Source organism: Symphalangus syndactylus, chromosome 12, assembly GCF_028878055.3.
Source record: "Symphalangus syndactylus isolate Jambi chromosome 12, NHGRI_mSymSyn1-v2.1_pri, whole genome shotgun sequence".
Lineage (NCBI taxonomy): Eukaryota > Metazoa > Chordata > Mammalia > Primates > Hylobatidae > Symphalangus > Symphalangus syndactylus.
Window position 1 is genome coordinate 123,337,385 of NC_072441.2, and position 23,956 is coordinate 123,361,340.

Sequence of the window (23,956 nt, forward strand, 5' to 3'; positions counted from 1 at the left end):
TGCCTGTGGTCCCAGCTACACAGGATGCCGAGGCAGGAGAATTGCTTGAGCCCAGGAGTTCGAGACTGCAATGATCCATGATCATACCACTGCACTCCAGCCCGGGAGAAAGAGCAAGATCCTGTCTCTTCATAAATAAATAATCATTATTCAGGTTCACCACATGGATTCCCCCAGCCCCTCCAGAACATATTTATAAAACGATGGTGTGCAATGTTTGAGAGCTCTGTAGTTAAAATTCTGCCCAAGTGATAATACCATGTGTACTTGTGTATATATACACAAATAATTTTTTACTTTATAATGCGGTTTTGCATTGAGACCCTGTTTTCTCTTAGACATTCTTTCCTAATAGATAAGCCAGTGGGCTCATGTGCTATGCTTGGCTAGAAGGCAGCTCATTTAACAACTGCTCAGCCAAGCAAGGGAAGCTCTGCTGCAGGTCCAGGAGGGCCCCAAGCCAAAATTAGCAGAAGGAGGTGGGGCCCATTTTCATGGGGCTGAGGGATGTTGAAATGGAGTCGGTTGTTTTCACTGTAATTCCCTTGGAGGAAGGGCATTCCTACCGTGAGGCCATCAGATCTGGGAGGGCTGAATTAAATGGTCCAAGGAAACTTAAAAGTTCCAGCCGCTCATTTATAAGTGGGGAAAGTGAGGCCTGGGAAGCTGGTGACCACCCCCAACTCCCTCTCCTTCCCCTGATGCAGTGGCAGACACATTCGGCTCTGGCTGTGGTGGAGTAAGACCCACAGCTGTCACCAGCGTCGGGGCTGGGAAATCACCACCTAGGAAATGCATCAGAAGTGCTGCAGGTGGCTCCAGAAGTTCCAGCAGCCTCCAGGAAGGATAGTCCCAAGCAGGTGTGTGTAACAGGAGGGTGAGTGTGATCAGTAGTGGCCTGTGTGGGGATGTCATTCACATGCAATTTGCATTAGTTCCTGTACTCCTGTGCTGTCTGTCCTCAGATGTCCATGCTGGCCTTTTCTGTGCAACTAGCAGTTGAAATGAGAGGGAAGAAGGAAGTGAATGCCCAGTGATAAGAGGAAAAGAGAAATCAATTTCACCAACCCAGATCCCCAGTGATTTTTTATCCCATGGGGTGCCATGTTCCTCTGACTGTCTACTTTAGCACAAACTATGGCTACCCTCAGAATGGCCTTTTCTTTATATTCTTCTTTATTTGCCCCCAAAGCTTCGTATCTTTAGCTTCTTGTCCCAACCCTCTTCCAGGATGATAGAAGAACAAGGAAAAGAGAATTTTTAGGTGGGCAGGGGTCTGGGGGTGGTTGTGGGACAGGGGCAGTGTGAGGTCAGAGGCATCAGAAACCATCCTGCTGAGATTGGCTACCCCACCTCATACAGAGTAACTCAGGTTAAGTAAGACGGTGCATGCACGTTGAACCAGAGAGACTTCATGGCATCCTCCAACCCAAGGTGGCTTCCGGTCCTAGGTGGGGTCCATTCGCGTGAGGAGTGCACAGCAGAGGACATGGGCTGTGCGCTCAGAGGAGGAGCTGGCTGTCCCTGGAGGATGTCCCTCTGAGTCAGTAGGTGAGTCCTGCTGCAGAAGGAGCCACTGCTTCTGACGTGTGCTTTGCACTTTGGCCGTAGCAGGCCGTGGTCCTCCTCAGTGTGGACTTTGCTTCTGCTGCAAGAGGGAGGCCTGGTGGGACTCTGAAACCTGGCCTGAGCCCCTCATCTCAGTGGCCGAAGCCCCCCAGGCCTGAAGCTGTGGTGACACCCTGGACCACCATGTGGGTCCTGGCATTGTGACCTCAGCTGTTCCGTACACAAAGGGGTGGTCGCCCTGCCCTCACCTTGACCTGTAAGTTGCCTAGGACAGTGGCCTGGTCCTGGGGGCTGTTGTGGGGAGTTGAAGAACACCCTGGCCTCCTCCATCATGTTGGCCAAGAGGGCAGAATTGAAGAAAACACATCTGGTAAAAGAGACTTTGCTGGACAGTGTGGGTCCTCTCTGAGCTCCTACTGAATGGAGATGGTGGCGGGGCAGGGGTACAGAGAACACTCCAATGAACCTCTGGTTTTTCTTTCTCTGTGCTGAGCATAAAGCAGCCTCTCAGTCTGGAAGGGGTGTGAGATTAATCCCTGGCCTTGGGGTGGGACGGAAAGAGGCCTCTGCTGCCTCCCTCTGGGGATGAGGAGCACTGCCGAGGGAGCACTCCCTACTCCAAGACCACTCACGGTTCCATGGCCCATGCCAGGCCTGCCAGGCCCGCATCTAACCAGCAGGGCTAAGGCTCAGAATAACCTTATTAGATAAATATAATCATCACCTCGATTTTATAGATGAGGAAATGGGGGCTCAGAGAGGCTAAGCAACTCACCCAAAATGACAGAGCTAGTAGAGAGGTCAGCTGAGATTAGAGCGCAAATCTGCCTATGGCCAAAGCCCTTGCTCCGGAAACAACACTTCCGGGACTTGCTTCTAGTTATCCTAAAGTGCTTTCTCCACGCTGGCCCCTCCAGCAGGGAGAGGGCTGCCTGCCAAATAGGGGGACACACGCCCATAGGAAGAGGACAGCACGACAAGATGTGAGTTGTCAGGAATCGGACCCCGGTGCTGCGGGGTCTGTGAGCCTGAGCTCAAGCCAGTTGGACAGGCAGGGTTGCATGGTTGTGGGAGGCGGGGGGCAGGGTTCCCGTGCAAGGGCCAGATGTTCTCCTCCCCAATCCTGATGCCTGCCAGCCTGAATCCCAGCCTCCTCTTTTTGCAGAGCAAGAACTACAAGGCAGTTTGCCTAGAATCGAAGCCAGAGCCGACCAAAGTAAGAAGCTCTTTTGAGGCCATGCCAGCAGTCAGGCCTGAGATCCGTGGGGAAGCAACCTGGAGTCAGGGGTCATTTGCTGATCCTAGTGGCCAAGATTTGTCCCAGGTGCTGGGGGATGCACTGAGAGTTCTTGCTCTCATAGAACTTCACACTGTAACGAATCGGATACGTAAACGAACAAGGACTCATTCGGCAGCGTTACCTGCTCCGCTGGGAATCAAGACAGGGAGACATGGCTGAGTGGCTGCCATAGAGCGGGTGGTCGGGAAAGGCCTTCCTTTGAGCTGAGAGCTGACGGACGAGACTCTGGCCTTGCAAAGGCAGAGTAAGAGCCTTCTAGGCAGAGGAGGCAGCATGCACTGAGGCCCAAGGTGGGAATGAGCCTGGCTGTTCAAGGGACAAAAGGAGCTGAGGCCCCATGGGCTAGCAGGGGAGTGGGACGAGATGAGCTGAAAGAGGGAGGAGGATAGAGGAACCTTCTGCACAGGTGGGGCCACCAGCTTTCCTCTGGCCCTAGCCCTAAGGGAGGAACAGAAACACAGGAGGATCTCTTCTGCCTCTGCACTTCCACCTCCCATCTGCAATTCCCAAAAGTCTGTGTTCCTGTTTCAATCCACAGACATTTGATTACAAAGCAGTTAAACAAGAAGGGCGGTTTACCAAAGCAGGAGTGACACAGGACCTAAAGGTGAGTGCGTGAACTCGGAGGCATGTCTATATTCCAAACCATTTGAGTGTAAGTTTTCCCCAAATCCTCAGTGCCTGTTTCCTAAATACAAGAATGTCCTCTTACACAGGCACAGTGCAATTATCAAAATCCAGAAGTTAACACACAGGCAACACTCATCTATAGCCCTTGTTCTAATTTCACCGGTTGTCTCATGCATGTATTTCATAACAACAGAAAGGAGACGTTTTCTGATCTAGGGTCTGATCCAGGATCACACATTGCCTCGAATTACCAGGTGTCTTTTCTATAATCTGGAACAGAATAGTTCTTTGTCTTTGGGGACACTGACATTTATTTAATTTTATTTTTTGAGACAAGGTCTCCCTCTGTCGCCCAGGCTGGAGTGCAGTGGCACGATCTAGGCTCACCGCAACCTCCAACTCCCAGGTTCAAGCAATTCTCCTGCCTCAGCCTCCCGAGTATCTGGGACTATAGGCACGCACCACCATGCCCGGCTAATTTTTGTATTTTTAGTAGACACAGGCTTTCACCGTATTGGTTTCGAACTCCTGACCTCAGCTCATCTGTCCGCCTTGGCCTCCCGAAATGCTGGGATTACAGGTTTGAGCCACTGCACCTGGTCTGGGCACACTGACATTTTTACACATTACAGATCACTTGTGTTGTGGGATAACCCTCAATTTGGCTTTGTCTGTTGGATTCCTCATGATGAGATTCAGCCTGTGCATTTTTTGGCAGAGACACATGATGCCTGTAGGTCCCACTATCTTATAGTCTTTTTAAAACATTAGTTAATTAATTAATTTTGAGATGGGGTTGGGGGGTCTCGCTATGTCGCCCAGGCTGGTTTCAAACTCCTTGTTTCAAGCGATCCTCCCGCCTTGGCCTCCCAAAGTGCTGGGATTACAGGTGTGAGCCAGTGCACCCGGTCTATCCTATTGTCTCAACAACATCCTTTCTTTCCTCCCTATTGGAAGCTCTTCTCTGACAGTGCCCCAGGATCTTTCCTTTCCTCCTGTTGATGGTTTCCCCTCCATCCTAGGTATTTCTTTCCTCCTTCTCTTCTCCATTTTATTTCCTCAGAATGAACTCAGGGAAGTGAGAGAAGAGCTCAAGGAGAAAATGGAGGAGATAAAACAGGTAACAAGATGAGGCCTTCCATATCATGGAGGAAAAGTGTAGCTTCAGGAAAAATGCAATGCTTAAGTTTGAATAGTGAAGGAAAGCAAGAATTGCATGGAAAAATGTAACTCAGTCCTAATACCCAGAGCACTTCAGTATTAGGTTATTCACTTCTTACTTGTTTGATGCCTAAACCCAGTTTTTGAGTGACTGAGGACTCCCTAAAGTGTCTCTTTGATAAGAGTGGGTGATGTCACCTTAGTGATGAAGCTGAGTGAGAGGGGCTGATTTGGAATTTGAATGTAGGGGAAGTCAGGGACCAACCCCATCTTCCTTATTCGCCTCCCCTGAGCAAGTTGCAAAGCAGGAAACCTCTCATTTCTATGATACAACCAACCAATCACCCGTAGCATCCTTAGGAAAAAAGCGAATAATCAAGCAAGAAAGTGTAATTGAAGCTGTGGTCCAAGCTCCACATGCAGCCTTGCAGTAGCCAGATCTAAGCCGTGCCAAGGCTGGTGGTTGTGGTGACTTGATGGTGCTTGCACCCTAGTCCCTTCACAGACTCCTTGAGAAGAAAGTGGCTGTAACAGGCCATTATTAGTCCATGCCAGAGGAGCAGATGCTGCCCTTTGCTTAAAATGCCCCAAAGATGCCACAACTAACCTCAATAACATGCTGTGTGCTTTGTCAAGCCATGCCTTTCTTCCCTGTTAGATAAAGGAGCTAATGGACAAGGATTTTGATAAACTTCACGAATTTGTGAAAATTATGAAGGTAAGCATTACTTGAGTGCCTTCCACAGGTCAGTACCATACTGGAAACTGTGGAAGAAACACCAGCAGACCCTGCCCTCCAGGAGCTTATTATCTACTAGTAGTCCCAAATTCCATTGCAAGAAAGAATTGCAAGCCAAATAATTAATTCGTTGTTTGCTAGTTAGGGGCTTAGAGGTGTGAGAAATGAATGCGGGTTGGAGTAAGCAGCGAAGTCCTTACAGAGAAAGTGAGTCTCAAGTTGAGTCTTGAAGACTGCATCGGCAGCTTAATGCAAATCTCATCAAGAGCCCAGTGAGATTCTTTCTTAACTCAAAAAATTACTAGGATGATCTAGATTCTAGAGCAGTGATTGACAACATGTGATGTGTTTCAGAATCGCCCGAAACACTAATAAAACAGAGCCTGGGCTCATGTTCAGATGGTGCTGGGCCCTTGTAGTTTAGACAAGTTCCCAAGGGAAAGATTGAGAGGCATAAACTGGCAAAGGCAAATAGCTACCCATTTCTCAAGTGTTGTAAGGGGACATTAGCCTTACCAGATACTAAAATTCATGATAAAAACAAAGTTATTAAATCAGCCCAAGGATAATCAAACACATGAATGAAATCAGATAGATAACGCCTCAACAGCCTCTCTGCCTGGGATGTAATGAGAATCAGTTGTGAGAATGTTAAAACTCCATTTACTTAGACCCTTTCCCAGGGAAACTGAATACAAATCTCCAGGGTGGGCCGGAGTTGCTTAAATCTCCGTTTTGATTCAGATGTTTGCCTGTGGATGAGAACCAGGTCCTAAACACTTTAGCAGCAGTTACTAACCGTGGCTGCACATTAGAATCATCTGGAAAGCCTTTCCCCTACACCCTCCCCATCCAGGCTACACCTGGTCCAGATGTAGTGGTTTTTAGTTGCCCAGGTGATTCCAGTGTATACTCAAGGTTGAGAACCACAGCTCTATAGAATTTACAATATGATAAAGGTGATTTTTTGATGTCAGTGAGAAGGAAAGGATTAGGTAGTAATATTAGAAACATTGCTTGACTATATGAAGAAAAAACTTAAGCCAGTTAACACTGTAAAGTTAAATAGTCTATGAAGTGATTTTAAATAATAAAAACCAATAAGAAGAAATGTTAAGTAAATATGTAAATAGAAGTTCTAAATATAAATACAATGGAAGAAGTTACACAGGAAATATTGATGTATTTAACTATGTAAGATTTTTTAAAAAGAATTATGACCGAAAAATCACTTACATTTACAGAATTATAAAAGCAGTTTGGGGGAACATTTTTCCACAAATATAAGCACAGAAAAAAGGTTTTTATCCATAACATATAAAGTTCACATAAATCAATAAGAACTAAGTAGGAGAATAGACAAGAGTGTGAATAGGCAATCCACAGAAGAGAATATTACTAAAAAGCAATAAACATATTAACAAAGACCTGACCTCATAATTAAATACATGCAAATGAACAATCAATTATTGTTACACTCAAGCAAAATTTTAATTTATGACAATTATAGTATAAGACATAAATGCTCTTATACTGTTGATTAGAGTGCAAATTTGTACAAAACTGGAACATTGTTAGACAATAGATATAAAAAAATCAACCTCTTGATTTATCAATTTCACTTCTCAGAATTTAACCTATGAGAATAATCAGAAATGCCATCATGGGTATACATAAAAAGATGTTCATGACAGGATTATTTGTAATAATAAAAATTTGGAAACAACCTCAATTTTCAACAGTAGGGGAATGGCCAAATAAATTATGAAATATTTATGTAACAAAAGTTAGGAACTATTAAAGACAATGTTTAGAAAGAATATTTATAATGAGCACTAAAAAAGCAAGATACAAGTAATATACATAGGCTGATCTCAGCTAGGTTAAAAAAAATAAGTAAATATATAGACAAAAGACTGGAAAGAAATATACCAAAGGGGTTCATAGCAGTTATTTCTGGATGAGAATATTCATACTTTTATATCCCTCTGTATTGTCCAAATTTTCTACAAAGGGCATGCATTAATTATTTCTCTGTTAAAATCCAAACAAAGTAAGTGTTTTGTTGGTGGGAAGGCTGGGTATGGAAAGGCACAAAGGAGGTGATTTCAGGCAGGGGAACAGCTTAAGCAGGGCAGGAGGCAGGAGGAGCATGTTGTGTATGGTGGTCAGCACGGGGATCAGTCATGAAGTGTGGGACCACTGCGGGAAACTGTGAGGGAAAAAAAAAATGACTGGGCACAAAGGCTGTAGGTAATGATGGCTTTCGAAAGACATGCGGACAAGCTAGGACTTGGTTCTGTGAGCAGCAAGAGGCCTCTGGAGATTCTTAATCAAAGAACATTCTGGGAGGAGCACTTCAAAAAGCTTAGCCCGGCAGGTGTTTGTTTGCAGGCGGCCTGGGTGGGGCCTGGGGAGCAGGTGGAGATGTCTGGCAGCAGGAACACCACAGCTGGACCAGGTGTAGGCAAAGAAGGACAAGATAAATCTGAAAGATGCACTGAAGGAAAAATAACAGTTCCTGGTGACTGATTCAATATGGAGACTGAAGTCTCGAGAGGCAAGCGTCCGTGATAACACCAAATTTTACTCTGGATGATTTAAAGAAAGTGGTGACAATGACAATGACAGTGGGGAGATAGAGCTAGCTTGGGAAAATGAAATCAGCTTGGCACGTGATGATTTTGAAGGGGTACGTGTTGGTGAAATGTGTAAGAATATGGGACATTTTGACTCTGATGTTTTGGACCTAGGAGACATTGACTTCAAGGATATTTTGACTCTATGAATACAAATATTTTATTCAAATTTGTACTAACATTTAAAAATGCTTTTCAAGAAGGTATTTTACGAAATCATCTCTATGCAGACAGTGTAATTTCTTAATCAATTTTCTATAGTACATCAATTAAGCTGTACCAAATCTTTCATTTTTAATGAAAATTATTTTATTGGAATAAATTGTTTTTATTTCTGTTTTATGACAACCCAAACCTGTTTTTCTCTGTAACAAATATTGTCAGTTATAGCTTCTACCATCTTAGAATTTTTCTCATGTCCAGTATTTCCATTCAGTTTACCCAGGTCACATTTTATAGATCAAAACTTTGTCAAGATTTTATTATTCTTTCTGTTCTGAGTGAATAATACATGTGATGTATCCCTTTAGCTGCTGTCAGTTTTACTTGTTGTTGACCATCTTTGCCAGGAATTAGGTAAAAGATGAAGCAAACACAAATACGCAGGATCTGGGTGCATGGCAAGGGTCAAAACATTGCAGTCAAAGTGTCTTTGGGGTCACAAGATTGGTCTTCTTGGTTCCATCATTTTATAGGCATCAAACCAAGGCAAGCATTGGTTTTATCCAAAGTATGAGATCAGGTAAAACAGTAGCTGGCCTCTGGCTCACCCAGAGACTTCGGAAAAGTCCCCTAATGTCTCTGCCTGTGCTTTCGTCTCATCGGGGAAGGGGGATGAGGAAGGGGAGAAGCTGTACATGTCACGGACACTCCAAAAGCCACCTCGCCCAAGTCTAGCGAGGATTCTTGAGGAAGTAAGACGCAGAATGGTTTGCAGAGAGGCGGGAGGAAGGTATTTCCAAAGTCCTTCAAAATGAAGATGCTAGTTCTGAATTCTCTCTTGAAGGAAATGCAGAAAGATATGGATGAGAAGATGGACATTTTAATAAATACACAGAAGAACTATAAGCTGTAAGTGTAACCTGCACTTGTCTCTCCTCATCCCTAAAGATTCTGCTCCCTTCCCTTCATTGGATCCCTTTGGGGTTCAGAGGACACCCAGACTCTTGGAGGAGTTGTCTTTGCTCCTACTGCCCCTGTGACTTGGAGTCAAGGCCTTCCACAGCCACCCGTGTACTGGTTATCTCCTTGTCATGTTGGAAAATGTCTCCCCAACTCTCTGCCCCTCCCTGGCCCTCCTCCCCCAGTCCCCTTAGAAGAGCACCAAAGGAGCAGCAGGAACTCAGGCTGATGGGAAAGACTCACGGAGAACCACAGCTCAGGCCCAAGCAAATGGATGGAGCCGGTGGAGCCGATGGAGCACCCTGTGCTCTTCACAAGAAGACGATGACACCACAAAAAACAAAACAGGGCTCACTGGATCCCCTTCATCAGTGCGGGACCTGCTGCGTAAGTGAAGCCCTGCCCGAGCCCAGCACTGGTGCCAGACCCCTGGCTTCTGCTCCCTGGTGACTTCCCCGAGCTTGTGCTGTATCATAGTGAAGGGACAGGTCCGCCCGCTGCTGACTTCTGGGTGCCGCCCGAGCCTGCGCCCTCCCTGACCTGCCTTGCCTTCTAGGTCTGTGGAGCCTCCTTAGCTGTGCCCATGCAGGACTTGACCCTGGATGCGCCTACCCGCCAGCTCCACCCTCTTATTCTGTCCTTCCCTTTAGCAAGGGCAGATGAAGTGCCTAGCAGGCTGCCTTTCTTGGACCAGGGGAAATTGATCTTTCTTGTGCCGTTTCTGTCCTCTGCAGGAGAAATGTTTGTTGTGTGCTCTAAAGAACAACTACAATCACGGGTAGGTAGATCCATACAAGATGTGCCTTTTCTCGGTCAGGTGCCTTGTTGTCCCCAAGGCCATGTTCTCCCAGCCCCATTCATATCACACTCCTCCTGAGGTTGTGCCGGGAGTAGGGACTGTTAGCAGACGCTGCCACCCAGCACGCTCAGTCGTAGAGGATGTGGCACCAGGAAGGAGGACTTGGGTCACCCAGCCCAGAGGCTACTGCCCGGGGCTCCCACGTTGGGGAGGGTGCACCACCAGCGGCGGAACTGACCTTGCCTCAGGTCCTGCCCTTTCTCCCCATCCAGCGGGAAATATTCACACCAGGTCTGGGCACCCTTTTCACCCTGGGCTTCTGGAGCTGCCTGCTGATTTATCTGTACCTCAACCCCGGTGACATCAAATATGTGTTTCCAACCTAGCGCAGCTGCAGAACCTACCAGCAGTTCCGGTTCATCACCTCCCAGCTCCTTAAGATGCACAGTCAGGGCTTCTTGTCCTCTTAAATACCACCCCGACCCCAGGCCTCCATTGGAGATTAAAAACCTTCATTCAAAGCCAAAGGGGATGTCATGGTTTTGAGTACCAGTCCAAAACTTGAGGGTGTGCAGGTCGATTCTTTTTGGTTCTATATCAGTGTATTTCAGACTCCAGCCCTTCCCCCTGCTTCCTGAAGGATTGGTGGGAAATTCCATCTTAGTCATCTTAGGGTCCTCCCAACCACCACCTCCCTCCATTCCACCTGGGTCTGCAAAGGTCCCAGGTCAGAGCATGGGGAGGGCCCCTGATGATAGCGGACATCAGTCTGTGTGGTCTCAAGAGAGACCTTGCTGCCTGGCCCGCCCGCTCCCTCCACGTAATCAGCTTCCACCTGTGCGTGGGGCCCAGGTGTCTTGGGTGATGCAGGGAACCCCTCGGCCTCGAGTTCTGCCTGCACCGTACCGCTCTGAGGTCTTGTCACCAAGCAGGACTCAGGTCCCTGCTGCTCATAGGAACTGGGTAGCTTTCTTTGGTTCTGGGGATCCACCCTTCTCACCCCCTTGAAGGTTTCCTCTTCCTCCCTCCACCCCCAAAGGGAACATTCCTTCAGAGCCCTCAGGCCTTTACAAAGGTGGAGAGGAGCCAGTGACCACCCAACCTTCTGTGGGCCACGCTGTGCCCGCCTCAAAGTCCCAGACTGAGGGAAGGTGAAACTTAACTGCCAGCTTGAAATGAGAGTAAAGAAGACACAGAGCAAACAGTGTTGCAGAAATTGTCCTGCCCTGGGTGTGATCCTTTGGCTTCAATTTGAAGGAGGAGGAATGATGGGATCTCATATTTTATTTCACACCAGTTCCTCCTTGTTTCATCTCTTTGCTAAGCTGGCTGCTTCTACCATCTAATAAATAATTGGCCAAGTTCTTTTTTTTGGAATTTTATTATTATGGTTAATTTTGTGGGTTCATAGTAGGTGTATATATTTATGGGGTACATGAGATGTTTTGACAAAGGTATGCAAGGTGAAATAAGCACGCCATGGAGAATGGGGTATCCATCCCTTCAAGCATTTATCCTTTGAGTTACAAACAATCCAATTACGCTCTAAGTTATTTGAAAATGTACAGTTATTGACTGTAGTCACCCTGTTGTGCTATCAAATAGTAGGTCTTACTTATTCTATTTTTGTACCCCTTAACCATCCCTACCGGCCCCAAGCCCCCGACTACCCTTCCCAGCCTCTGGTAACCATCCTACTCTGTATCCATGAGTTTCATTGTTTTCATTTTTAGATCCCACAAATAAGTGAGAACATGTGATGTTTGTCTTTCTGTGCCTGGCTCATTTCACTAAACATAATGATTTCCAGTTCCATCCACACTGTTGCAAATGACAGGAGTTCTTTCTTTTTATGGCTGAGTAATACTCAATTGTGTGTGTGTACGAAATTTTCCTCATTCATCTGTTGATGACACTTAGGTTGCTTCCGAATCTTGGCTATTGTGAACAGTGATGCAACAAATGTGAGAGTGCAGATATCTCTTCAATATGCTGATTTTCTTTCTTGTAGGTATATATGCAGCAGTGGGACTGCTGGATCTATAGTAGCTCAATTTTTAGTTTTTTGAGGAGCAACTTCCAAACTGTTCTCAATAGTGGCTGTACTAATTTACATTCCCACCAACAGTGTACAAAGATTCCCTTTTCTCCGGGTCAAGTTCTTAATGGCTGCAAATTAATGAGCAATGTATTTGGTGCTTCAGATAAACATTTAAAAAACAAAACTCAAAACACATGCAGGCCTTGTTTGCAAGGAGCTTATAGCTTTAAAGGTGAGATGGCAAACATGCAGAATACAATATGGACCATGTAGAAATAAGTACAATAATCATAAGCATGTGATGAAAGCAGAAATGGATCAGAAATGGGGAAAAGAAGAAGGGTGGGCAGAGCTCTGTATTAGTTCCCTATCGCTGCTGTCACAGATCACCACAAATTTAATGACTTAAGACAACAAGAAATGGGCCTAACATGGATCTTACTGGGCTCAAATCAAGGTGCCAGCACGACTGCATTCCTTCTGGAAGCTCTAGAGGAAAATCTGCTTCCCGGCCTTTCCCCGCTTCTGGAGGCCACCTGCCTTCCTTGGCTGACGGTCCCTCCCCATCTTCAAGGCCAGCAATGGCCATGGGATCTTTCTTGTGCCTCATCACTCTGACATCGACTCTTCTGCCTCTTGCTTCCACATTTAAGGACACTTGTGATTACATTGAGCCCACCTAGATAATCCAGAATAATCTTTTGATTTTAAGGTTAGCCAGTTAGCAACTCTAATTCCCCTTTTCCATGTAACATCACATATTCACAGGCTCAGGGAGTTAGAACATGGACATCTTTGCGGGACATTATTCTACCCACCACAGGTGACTTCCCAGACCCTGTCCCTTGACTACCAAGCCTCCAAACACTTGGGAACACTGCACTATTCAGTTCTGTGCTGTGGTGGTTTTAAACTAGGCCCACAAATTCTTTGATACTCCTTTTATACTCTTTCCTTCAAGAGGAGCCCAGTTCCTCTCCTCTTAAGTGTGGGCTAGACAGAGTGACTTGCTTCTAATGAATGGAACATGGCAGAAGTGATGTGTATTACTTCTGAGGTTAAGTCATAGAAGACATGGTGGCTTCCACCTTGCTCTCTCTTGGACACTCATTCTGGGTGAAGCCGGCTGCCATGTTGTAAGGACACCCAAGCAATCCTGCGGAGAGGGCCACATGGCAAGAAACTGAGGCCTCCTGCCAATAGCCATTTCAGTGAGCCATTTGACCAGGAAGTGAATCCTCCAGCCCCAGTAGAGCCTTCAGATGATGGTAACCCTGGCTGACCTCTTGCCTGCAACTGCCTGAGATGATCCTGAGCCAGAACCACTCAGTTAAGCTTCTCCTGGACACCTGGCCTGCAGCAGCCATGAAATAATAAATGGTTGTTGTTTTTAAGTTGATAAGTCTTGAGGTAATTTGTTGTTACTCAGCAACAGATAAGAATGTGTCTATCTCCTGTTCATTGTTTTAACGACTTGAAACATTGAGATTTATATGGTTATGTACACAAATGTACAACTTGATGAATTTTTACATACAGATACATGACTGGAATTGTTCTAGAACACTTCCATCCCCTCTTCCCAGCTCACATCTGCCCCATATCCAGGTTACCACTATTCTAATCTCTACCATTTTGTGTTATTTTGCCTGTTCTTAAAGTTGACATAAGTGGAATAATATGTTATGTATTATTTTGCTCAAAATTGTACAACTCATGAATATTGTTTGTATATAGCAGTAATTCATTATTTTTTAACTGCCATGAAGTTTCCATCTTGTGTCTACCTCATAATCTATTTTTCTATTCTCCTGTTGGTAGTCGATTGTTCTTTAAAATAATCTATGTAAAAGCCATTTTCCCAGTTGCCCTCTGTCCATTCTTCCCTATATTTAGACACTTTCCTTAGTCCACAGTGCCTGGTGGGTTACACTGCTTCCTCTTCACTGAGCAGTGTACGAAAGGGCCTGCCTGCCTCCCCATGCCTACTCTGCTTAGCCCTGAACGCCTGTCCTCTGCCTGCTTTTCTCTTGAAGCTGCTCCCCTAAAGGAAGCTGGTCACCTCCTCACAGCCAATTCTATTGACCCTTCTGCAGCTCTTGTTCTTCTGATTGAGTTCCTGCTTTTGACGCTGGTGAGTAATCGATCTTCCTTGAATTCCCAGGTTTCCTTGACTCCTGTTCTTCTACCCCTAACTTCTTTTGTATCTCTCTTGGTTACTCTTCCTCCACTGTCTTAGTAGTTTGGGCTGCTGTATCAAAATATCATAAATGGAGCGGCCTATAAACTACAGAGATTTATTTCTCACAGTCCTGCAGGCTGTAAAGTTCAAGCTCAAGGCACCGGCAGATTTGGTTTCTAATGCAGGCATTTCCTGGCTCACAGATGGCATCTTCTCAAGTGTCTTCACGTGGTAGAAGGGGCAAGAGGTCTCTCTTTTATAAGAGGCACTAATTCCATTCGTGAGGGTGCTGCCATCGTGACCCAATCCCCCAATTCTAATACCATCCATCATCCCCTTGGAGGTTAGGTTTCAGCATACAAGTTCTGAGGGACATAAACTTTCAGACCACAGCATCTGCCTCCATTCTCAACATGGATGACCCCTAGGCTTTTCCCTGAATTACTTGACATTTTTCTAGGGACCTACTTCACTTCCTTCTTGGAGTTGGAGGGTAGAAATTGAGTCTGTCTCGCTCAACACAGCAGCCCCAGAATTAACACACTGCTCAGTGAATGAGTATGTAGCACTCAGTATCAACCCTCAGGACCAGAAGGTCGAAACCAAATTGACACAGGGCCTCCTGAAAGAGATCAAACTGGCTCTGGAATCTAGAGTTTAGATTAATTTATTAATGGCCAAAAAGACAAATGAGCTGGAACAAAAAAAGTCCATGTGACTCCAAAACCCAACCCCTGGTCTTGTTCTTCATGTTCAGGAACACTGACTTCAGGTTTCTTTCGTAATTGAGTGTTCATAATCATAACTTGATTGATGATCAAATGTCTCTCCCACCTCCTTTCTCATCAGTATTCATAAGGCAGCTTGTTATTCCTCCCAGATAAACTGGTTGAGAGAGAATGTAAATTTGTTTAAGAGGTAGTAATGTCAACTTTGCTCTAAAGCAGCATGAACTTGGCCGGCTGCGGTGGCTCACGACTGTAATCCCAGCACTTTGGGAGGCCGAGGTGGGTGGATCACCTGAGGTCAGGAGTTTGAGACCAGCCTGACCAACATGGAGAAACCCCGTCTCTACTAAAAGTACAAAAATTAGCCAGGCATGGTGGTGGGCGCCTGTAATCCCAGCTACTCGGGAGGCTAAGGCAGGAGAATCACTTAAACCCAGGAGGCAGAGGTTGCGGTGAGCTGAGATTGCACCATCGCACTCCAGCCTGGGGGACAGAGCGAGACTCCATCTCAAAAAAAAAAAAAAAGAAGCATGAACTTGAACAGTGGCCTCAAATCACGGTCTCTGGCAGGTGACCCCAAGCCTTGGACTCAAGCCCTGACCTGTCACCCAAGCTTGGATCTACCTGTTGTTTCAGGGCCTCATCATCCTGTCAACTTCAACACAGCCAAAACCAAACTTCCCCGTGTCCCCAAACCCTTCTCTGCCTGACTTGCTGGCGGGAGTCCTTGTCCTTGCTCAGTTCTCTGACAGCTAGAGCACAGGCTGATCTCCAGCCAAAGGTTGGACCTCATCCCCCCACAGGGCTTTCACCAGCCTGTTTGCCCGTCCACTTGGTGCCCTGGACTAGACATTCCTGGAGGAAACCTGGAGTGCTGTGGAGCTCACAGCCCCCTGCCCGGAGCAGCTGGTCCCAGAGCTCCTTTGGTGATTTTGAGGATTTCTGAGAATATAGGTAAAGTACCTGTCACAAAGCTTCCTCTTTCCTCTTCGATGGCTTCCTCCATGACATATCTTTGATGGCTTCTTAGGGCCTTTTCCGAAGAGCCAAGGATGAAAGAAAGGGGTTGAGTTCCTTAAGGGCAGAGACTGTGTAGAATTCATCGATTATGCTCTGCCCCTGCCACTTGATGGCTGCGTGGCTGTGGAGAGCATGCCCTTTTTCTGCCCTTGGTACCACGTTAGTCATTAAAGCTTCACATCTTCTCTGTCTCCCATAGCAAATGAGCAACTGGGTTCCATGGAGCCTTTAACCATTTCAAATGTTTATTCCTGAATTCTCCCCTCTCCCATACACACTCTAATCCAAGCTCTTAGTGTCTGGATCCTGAGCTGTGTCCAGTAGCTTCTGACCCAGTCCTCTTGACTCCAGGAGTTTCTTCTCACAGCCTGGAATCCATTGTCCACGCCACTTCCAGAGATTTCCTCCCGAACTACTACTTTACTCTGCAACTCACCCTCTTGCTCAAAAACCATCCCCAGGGCTGATTACTGGTGGGATAACAGATATACTCTTTCACCTGCTGTTCAAGGCCTTGCATTTCCCATATTATTTTTCACCTTTTCTCCCCCCGTTCCTATCGGTAAACCCTACACTCTAGGGTCCCAAATGTGCCCTTCACATTCCCACGTCCTTGCCTTTGCTCCCCTTCTTCTCTGAGCTCCAGAAGTCTCCCATCATCCCTGCTGCACTGTCCTCTGCTCTAACAGCTCCTCAGGGACCCAAGGAATAGGTCACTCAGCCGTGTAGAGGTGTTTCCCATCTTACTGTTCCAACCTGCATATGTCTTTCCTCTCCGTGCAGATGGTCAGTTTCTAGAGGCAGAGCTTATGCTGTCTTCATCTTCATCCTCGGCATGGAGGTCAGAACCCTGCACTTGGCAGAGGCTGAGGAAGAATTTTGTGGTTGAACTTTTGCTGCCTAGCCTGAGGGATTCACATGTTGGCCCTCCTGACCCACTCCTGCCCTCTTGGCTCTGTGGCCTTGGGTCTGTGGACATCCCCGAGGGTCCCGGGGTGCCAACAGGGGTCTCCTGTCACATGGAGCCCTCTGGGACTGTGCAGGTTTGGGGGCGATCCCAAGAAAATTCTCCATACTATCCAGTGTCCATCCCAGATCATGTCTGGAAATATACATACGTCACCGTGTCTGTGCCAGGCTGGCGGACGGGATGAGCAAGGCTGTCTCCCAGCCTACGTAGGTGCCAGTTTTAAGAACAGAAGCAAAGTCATCAGGGAAACCGAGCTGCCACGATCTGCTGAGGCACTAACTTCTTTATGGAAATGATGCTGCGGCTCTAATTCAGTGCCGAGGACTGGTGGCAGTGGTCTCTGCCATCCCCATCCCTTGATCTTTCCCAAGCCCCCTCATGCCCCAGTCCCATGTCACCCAACTCACAGGCGATAGGACAGCTGTGTGTGTTTCAGGGACAGGCTTGCCTGGCTGTCAAAAAGCTGTTTCCTGTGCCCCTGGGGAGAGACCTGTAAGGAGCCACCGCCAGACGTTCCTGCTGACACTGCTCACAGGGCAGCTTTACTGGCAAGCTTGTGCTTTTTTTGTAGGTCTCAATGTCACCTCCTCTGGAACAGAATGATACTTAACTTTGTCTCTTTTCCTAAAAATACTATTCCTGTCCTGTGTACAGAGCCATGGCGGGCATCTCCCTGACCCAGGCTCCTACTTCTGTGCCATGGGACCCTGCCCTCCTGGACATAATCAGGAGCCGGTTGGCTGGACCGGGGTGGATGCCAAACCCAGCTCGCCCAGTTGGATTCCTTTCCCTGGGGATTTGGAACTGGAATTTGGTGAGAGCTCAGTTGGCCCCAGAATTGAAGATATGTAACTGGGAGCTGGGTTGCCATCTGCCACCATTAGCTGAAGACGCAGAAAAAGCTGATCTGTTGGAAAAGAAAACCAGTTCACAGAGAAGAATGAAGTGGAAGAGTGGAGGGAAAGGCCCTGCAATCCAGAGAGGGGTCTGCAAGAGCCACTCTCCGGGTCCCAGGCCCTCTTGGTCCAGTTGTAGCTCCCACCTTAGCTCTGAGGGACCCCCTGGCCTCTTGGACTATATCACCCATTCCTGTTTAGGCAGAGTGGGCTTCTGTTATCACCAAACAAGCCTTAACTAAGGCCACACAGAAGAGATCTTGGAGATGGTCCGATCACTCTCTTCCATTTACAGGTGAGGGGTTTGAGGTCCAGAGGCGTGTAGCGAGGCGCCCTCCGCTGTGGCCAGGCCAGGACTACAGCCCAGGTTTTCTGGCTCCCAGCCCAGCACTTTGCTCCCTTCGCCCTGTGGCCATCTGGGGCCAGCACGTCTTTCAGAGATAACAGGTGAGATAGGAGGAGCTCAGAGGTCACAGCCAGCTGGATCCAGATACAAATTGGTGGATGCTGCAGACATGTTACTTAGCCTCTCTGAGACTCAGCATATTCCTCCAGAATGTGGGGGTGATAACATCTAGTTAATAGGAGTGTTGTGAGAATTAAATGAGTATATATGGAGGAATTAGATTTTTTAAAAACTGTTGTGTTGACAGTAACCATGAGGTCAGAGTTGCCTTTCCTGGATCAAAGGCCTTCCATTCACAGACCCAGTTTCCTGACACGTTGACTGACACTTATCATGTCCAGGCCTGCAACAAAATGAATTTGATCCACCTTAAAAAATAAACAAATGACCTACAGTTGTTTTGAGAGGAGGTAGGAAATCAAACAACAGGAAAGCGTGAGTGGTGTGGGGATCAGGACTGGCTATTCTAGCGGACAGGGGTGGGTCCCTTGTAACACAGCATCTCACTCCCGTCAACCTGGTGGCCAATGACAACAGAGTGAGGTGCAGTTGGCTCACCCCACCCCCCCACAGGTAACAGGTGCGGCAGCCCCAGGCCTTGACGCATGCGGTCATCCGAGAAACATGAGGGTGAGTCATCTGGGAGCAATTAAGAGTGGACGCCCAGGAGGAGGCCAGACTGTGTCATCCGTCCCATCACTGCCACAGCCCTGGCCCAGTGCCCACTCACAGCATTCCTTCTCCCGGGTCACAGGCCACAGGCCAGCCCAGAAGGTGGCTGACGATGGGCTCAGGCATCCAACACTTCTGACTGGAGCCCAGATCCATCTCTCTTAAACTCAGCAGCTCTGAAGAGCCTCTAATTCCACGGCAACGGGCTGCCCACCCACCTTCCCAAGGGGTGCTACCCTGACCTGCCACCGTCTAGTCTCAGCAAACTGAAGCTGTCCTTTAAAAACATAAATTAGAACATGTCACTCTTCAGCTCAGAACTTCCCAGTGTTTCCCCAAATCTCTCAGAGCAAAATGCAAAGTCAGTGGTTCACAAAGCCCTACAGGATCCGCCCTGCTCCTTCCCCATCCCTAACCCTGTACAGTGTTTCACTCGCACTTTCTAGCCATGCTGGTTTCTTTGTTTTTCTTCAAACACAACACATACCCTCTTGCCTCAGGGCCTCTGCACTTACAAACACTACCCCCTCTCACCACCCTGCCACCACCACCACTAGAATTCTCAGCCTTCCAGCCGGCCAGCTCCCTCGCCTCAAAGTTACCTTCTCAGTGGCCCCCAGCCCCAGCATTCCTTATCTTTCTTATTCTCTGCTTTATTTTTCTCTCCAGCACACTCGTCACCAACTCACATACCATACAGTTTACTTATTTGTTTGTTGTCTGTCTTTTTCTATGAGAATCTAAGCTTTTTGAGTGTGGAGATTTTGTTTCTGTCACTGCCATATCCCAGGGTCCAGAACAGTGCCAGGCACGTAGCAGGAGATCGATAAGCACCTGTCGAAAGGCCACGTGGACATCAAGAGACTTACCATCTACTGGGCACTGAGGGTTCTGGACTAAGAGCTTTTCTAATATTATTTATTTCATTTTTGTTTTCTTTCGAGACAGAGTCTTGCTCTGTCACCCAGGCTGGAGTGCAGTGGCGTGATCTCAGCTCACTGCAACCTCTGCCTCCCGGGTTCAAGCGATTCTCCTGCCTCAGCCTCCCGAGTAGCTGGGATTACAGGCGCCCGCCACACACCTGGCTGATTTTTGTATTTTTAGTAGAGACAGGGTTTCACCATGTTGGCCAGGTTGGTCTTGAACTCCTGAGCTTGTGATTTGCCTGCCTCGGCCTCTCAAAGTGCTGGGATTACAGGCGTGAGCCACCACGCCTGGCTATTTATTTCATTTTATACTTATGACAACCCTGTGAAGTCCCTCTGTCATTCTATGAAGCCATTGAAATTGTTATTCTTGCCATTTTATACAGAATGAAATAAACTCAGAGAGAAGGTAATGAACATAATCTGTCCGAGGTCACAGGATAAGCGGCAGAGCTGAAATTCAAATCCTGCATTCTGACTTCAGAACCTGTTTCCTGGACACTCTGGCTTCTCTCGATGTGGTCCCCGGCCCGGCAGCATCAGCACTGACTGGGAGCTTGTGGGAGATGCAGCATCTCAGGCTCTACCCCAGACCTACTGAATCAGAATCTGCATTTTCACAATACTTCCTGGGTGAGCCCTTCCAGGGCACACTAAAGTCACCACTACAAGCAGTGGGATCTGCTGTATGGAAAACAGGGGGCCTTGCTCTGAACAAGGGGCTGCCCACAGCCTGGGGGTCATTCCCCTGCCATTGCCGCCCCCCGCCCCACCCGGGAGCGCTCCCCTATCTGCTGTTGCAATCCTGAAAGAAGGCTGAAAAGGGTCTGGTGCAGGTAGTGAGGCTTTAGGCTTCCTCTTCAGCTGCCCACAGGCCTCTGTCGGAGGGCCAGATTTCGTGTTGATTAGGGAAGGCTCAGCCCCTGCCTCTGTGTGGGAGCCAGGCCGGTCATGGACAGGGCTGTTGGAGAAAACGCTCCCCGTTCACTTAGGGAGCAGCAGGCTGCACCTCTCAAAAGCAGGCAGAGAGCCAATTTGACATCAGAGGTACAGCGCTCAGCCCGGGCAAGAAGCCATTTCCACTTGACACTTCTCAGGCACTTGGACCAGGAAGGCTGTTAAAACAAAAACAAAACCTACTCTCATTTAGGTTATTAATGCCTGGGAGCCCACCCTGACACTCATTTTATTACCAGGAGCCACCTTTGGTCTTGGCATTCACTAAGGAGTGGGCCTGAAATAAAACCAGAAATCCCCATTCCCAGCCTGCCCCAAGCCCTCCAAATCCAAGGGCGCTTTATGTGTAAGCTCGGGCAGGCAAAAGTCGACTGTGAGAACACGCCAGCAGATGGCGCTGTGGCCCCATCAGTCCCTGCCCACTGAACTCTCCGGAAGGAAAAGCGGCAAGGATGCAAACAAGAAAATCAGACCAGACTAGGAGTCTAGACCCTGCGTCCCACGCGGTCCTACCATGGCTTCCTCTTTGGAATTTTCAAGGGGACCCAGGAAGACTGACACCGCTGATCTGCGCCTACAGGAAAGCCAGTGGCCTCTCACAGAGGGATCCGTTCCAAAAGGACACCCCAAATGAGGTATTTGGAACTCACAATAAAGGGACTTCCATTCATTCATTTATTTACTTAACTAGCATTTGTTGAGTACCTGCAATGAGCCAGGTACAGGGCTGGGCGAAGTGTTTTTCCATAAAATGATGCTGTGACAATGGTTAGATTCCAAGGCTAGCTGCCCCACCCTGCCCAGCCAAAAGAAACCGTTTTATATCTTTAGAGAAAATGGAATGAGACTATTTTCTGTTTTCGGGTCAGAGAAAAGGAATAGCGGAAGGACAGTGTGGAGAAGAGGAGAGAGGAAGGAAGGGAGACAAGTAGGAGCAAGAGGACAGTAGAGAAAAAGCAGCTGGGTTTCAATCCCATCGTGGCACATATATTTATTATTATTTTATTATTTTTCCTCCTGAGTAAAAAAAAAAAAAAAAAATACCGAGTAGTTGGGACTACAGGTGCATGCCAACATAACTGGCTAATTTTTAATTCTTTTTGTAGAAACAGGGTCTCACTATGTTGTCCAGGCTGGTCTCAAACTCCTGGCCTCAAGTGATCCTCCTGCCTCAAGCCTCAGCCAATGCTCAGGATTACAGGCGAAGCCACTGCACCCGGTCCTCGTGTACACAAAATACTGAACCATAAAAGGTTTGGTTTTGGCATCATCCTGTTTCCCTTTCTAGACCCGGACCCGAGACTTATCTCTGCAGAGCACAGCATTCTGTGAGGTGCCCCAAAGCCGCCAAGTGTCTGCAGCTGCTGCTGTTCCCAGCTCAGTGTTGGGAGGAGCTCAATCTGTTAAAAGAAAGCACCTTGATTTGTGACAGACGATCCCTCCCAGGGATGTTTGCACATCATTTTTTTTTTTTTTTTTTTTTTTTTAGTGAAACGGGGTCTTGCTCTGTTGCCCTGGCTAGAATGCAGTGACACAATCATGGCTCACTGCTGCCTCAACCTCCTGGGTTCAAGTGATCCTCCTGCCTCAGCCTCCTGAGTAGCTGGGGCTATAAGCACATGCCCAGCTAATTTTAAAATATTTTTTATTGTAGAGGCGGAGATCTCACTATGTTGCCCTGGCCAGTCTCCAACCCCTTGTGAGCTCAAGTGACCCTCCCACCTCGGTCTCCCAAAGTGCTGTGATTATAGGTGTGCGCCATTACACCCAGCCTGTTTGCATCTTTTAATGAGTACCCAAATTAACCTGTAATTGGTAAGTTCCCAGGCAGTGGGCTGGAGGGGAGTGACAATTTCAGACTGTGCTGAGGATGGAATTTGGAGGCAAGGCCCGAGTACCAGCAGGGGCAGGTAGGGGGCGGCGCTCTCACAGTCTCTTAAAGGAGCTGGCAGGAGCAACTTCTGAGAGTTGGGGGCTGGGATGGAAAGATCATTGGCAAGTAGGGGGTTTGCAGATCAGGAGTAAATATCTCTAGCAGTTTTGAGTGACTTCAGTGTCATTCTGCATGTGTGCTTGGGTGAGGCCAGAGAGAGAAGGTCAGTTTGGGGAAAAGGCTGGAAGCCAGAGAACTGCTGAGCTGGGAGAAAGGCCTCAAGGTAATGGGGCCGCAGCAGGCCCAACTCTCCAGGGGCCACCACCTGAGAGCCCTCCCCGTGCATCATGGTTCTCCAGCTGGTTCTCCAGCATTTTGCCCCGCAGAACAGATGGCCGTGCTGCCAAATTGCCCACAAAGCAGTTCTCTGTGGTCAGGAGACTTGCTCAGAAAGTCCTGCCTCAGTGGCTGTGGGCTGGGCTCTGGGGGCCTGGGTCTTTCCTAAAGAGCCTGCTGTAGGAGGTGAGCAGAGCCTAACAGGCCCGGGGAGGACAGTTGTGCCAGGGCCATGCAAGGACAGATTCCCTTCCCACCGCAAGCCAGGTTTTCCCATGGCACTGCATTCTAAAATCCTCCATTAAGATGAAACTTAGTCATCGTGCACGTGGTGCCCCTCCTCTGCCTCCCAGGGGATTCCAATTAAGGAGCCCACCTGCTTGCTGTTCCTTTGAAAAGTTCTGCTGGCTGTGCAGGAAGCGGGGCACGGGAGGAGGAGACCTGCCTGCTCACCAGGCCTCGGTGGGATCACAGGAGAATCTGGGTCCCTGTCCTGCAGAATGTAAAGCTGGGGTTGCCCTGCGTCGGCCATTGTGCCTTTGCTAACGCTGCGTTCTCCGGTGGAAGCGTTCCTCGGATCACCTCTCAAGTCCTGGCCATCAGAATTAATCCAGAGTGACGGAAGTCAAAATAGGGTTACCTTTAGAGTGCAAGGATGACAGGGAGGATTCTAGAGTGCTGATGCCCTATTCCTGATCTCACGGTGGGGATATGGGTGTGGGCTATGTGTAAAAATTCATCAAACTGAATATGTCAAATGGTGATGCTGCTTTGGAAAACAGTTTGGCAGTTCCTCAAAAATGGAACATGGAGGCTGGGTGTGGTGGCTCATGCCTGTAATCCTAGAACTTTGGGAGGCCAAGGTGGGTGGATCACCTGAGGTCAGGAGTTGGAGATCAGCCTGGCCAACAGAGAGAAAACCTGTCTCTACTAAAAATACAAAAATTAGCTAGGCATGGTGGTGAGCGCCTGTAATCCCAGTTACTTGGG

The 23,956-nt window shown here is 47.8% G+C and overlaps 1 protein-coding gene across 24 annotated transcripts; it reads left to right on the plus strand.

Annotated features, from left to right (window-relative positions):
• The first annotated feature begins 1,820 nt into the window (after window positions 1-1,820).
• TEX35 (testis expressed 35) lies at window positions 1,821-18,801 on the plus strand. 24 transcript variants are annotated; one of them, XM_055254861.2, is made up of 10 exons: window positions 1,840-1,939; window positions 2,487-2,552; window positions 2,735-2,893; window positions 3,408-3,476; window positions 4,563-4,619; window positions 5,319-5,378; window positions 9,045-9,109; window positions 9,346-9,547; window positions 9,895-9,938; window positions 18,776-18,801. In XM_055254861.2, the coding sequence occupies exons 1-10, from the start codon at window positions 1,901-1,903 to the stop codon at window positions 18,777-18,779; spliced, it is 765 nt and encodes a 254-aa protein (XP_055110836.1). In that variant the 5' UTR covers window positions 1,840-1,900; the 3' UTR covers window positions 18,780-18,801. The 24 variants fall into 24 exon arrangements, with proteins under 24 accessions (XP_055110837.1, XP_063484260.1, XP_063484264.1 ...); XM_063628186.1 differs by lacking the exon at window positions 18,776-18,801 and adding an exon at window positions 10,970-11,311; XM_055254853.2 differs by lacking the exon at window positions 18,776-18,801 and adding an exon at window positions 10,999-11,311.
• The last annotated feature ends 5,155 nt before the right edge of the window (window positions 18,802-23,956 follow it).

Excerpts from the sequence above, each read along its gene's own strand:
- TEX35 (XM_063628185.1), top strand. The coding sequence starts at position 1,901 with ATGTTGGCCAAGAGGGCAGAATTGAAGAAAACACATCTG. Across the intron at positions 9,110-9,345 it reads ACACAGAAGAACTATAAGCT|TCCCCTTAGAAGAGCACCAA; the intron begins GTAAGTGTAACC and ends CTCCTCCCCCAG. Across the intron at positions 9,548-9,894 it reads ATCAGTGCGGGACCTGCTGC|GAGAAATGTTTGTTGTGTGC; the intron begins GTAAGTGAAGCC and ends TGTCCTCTGCAG.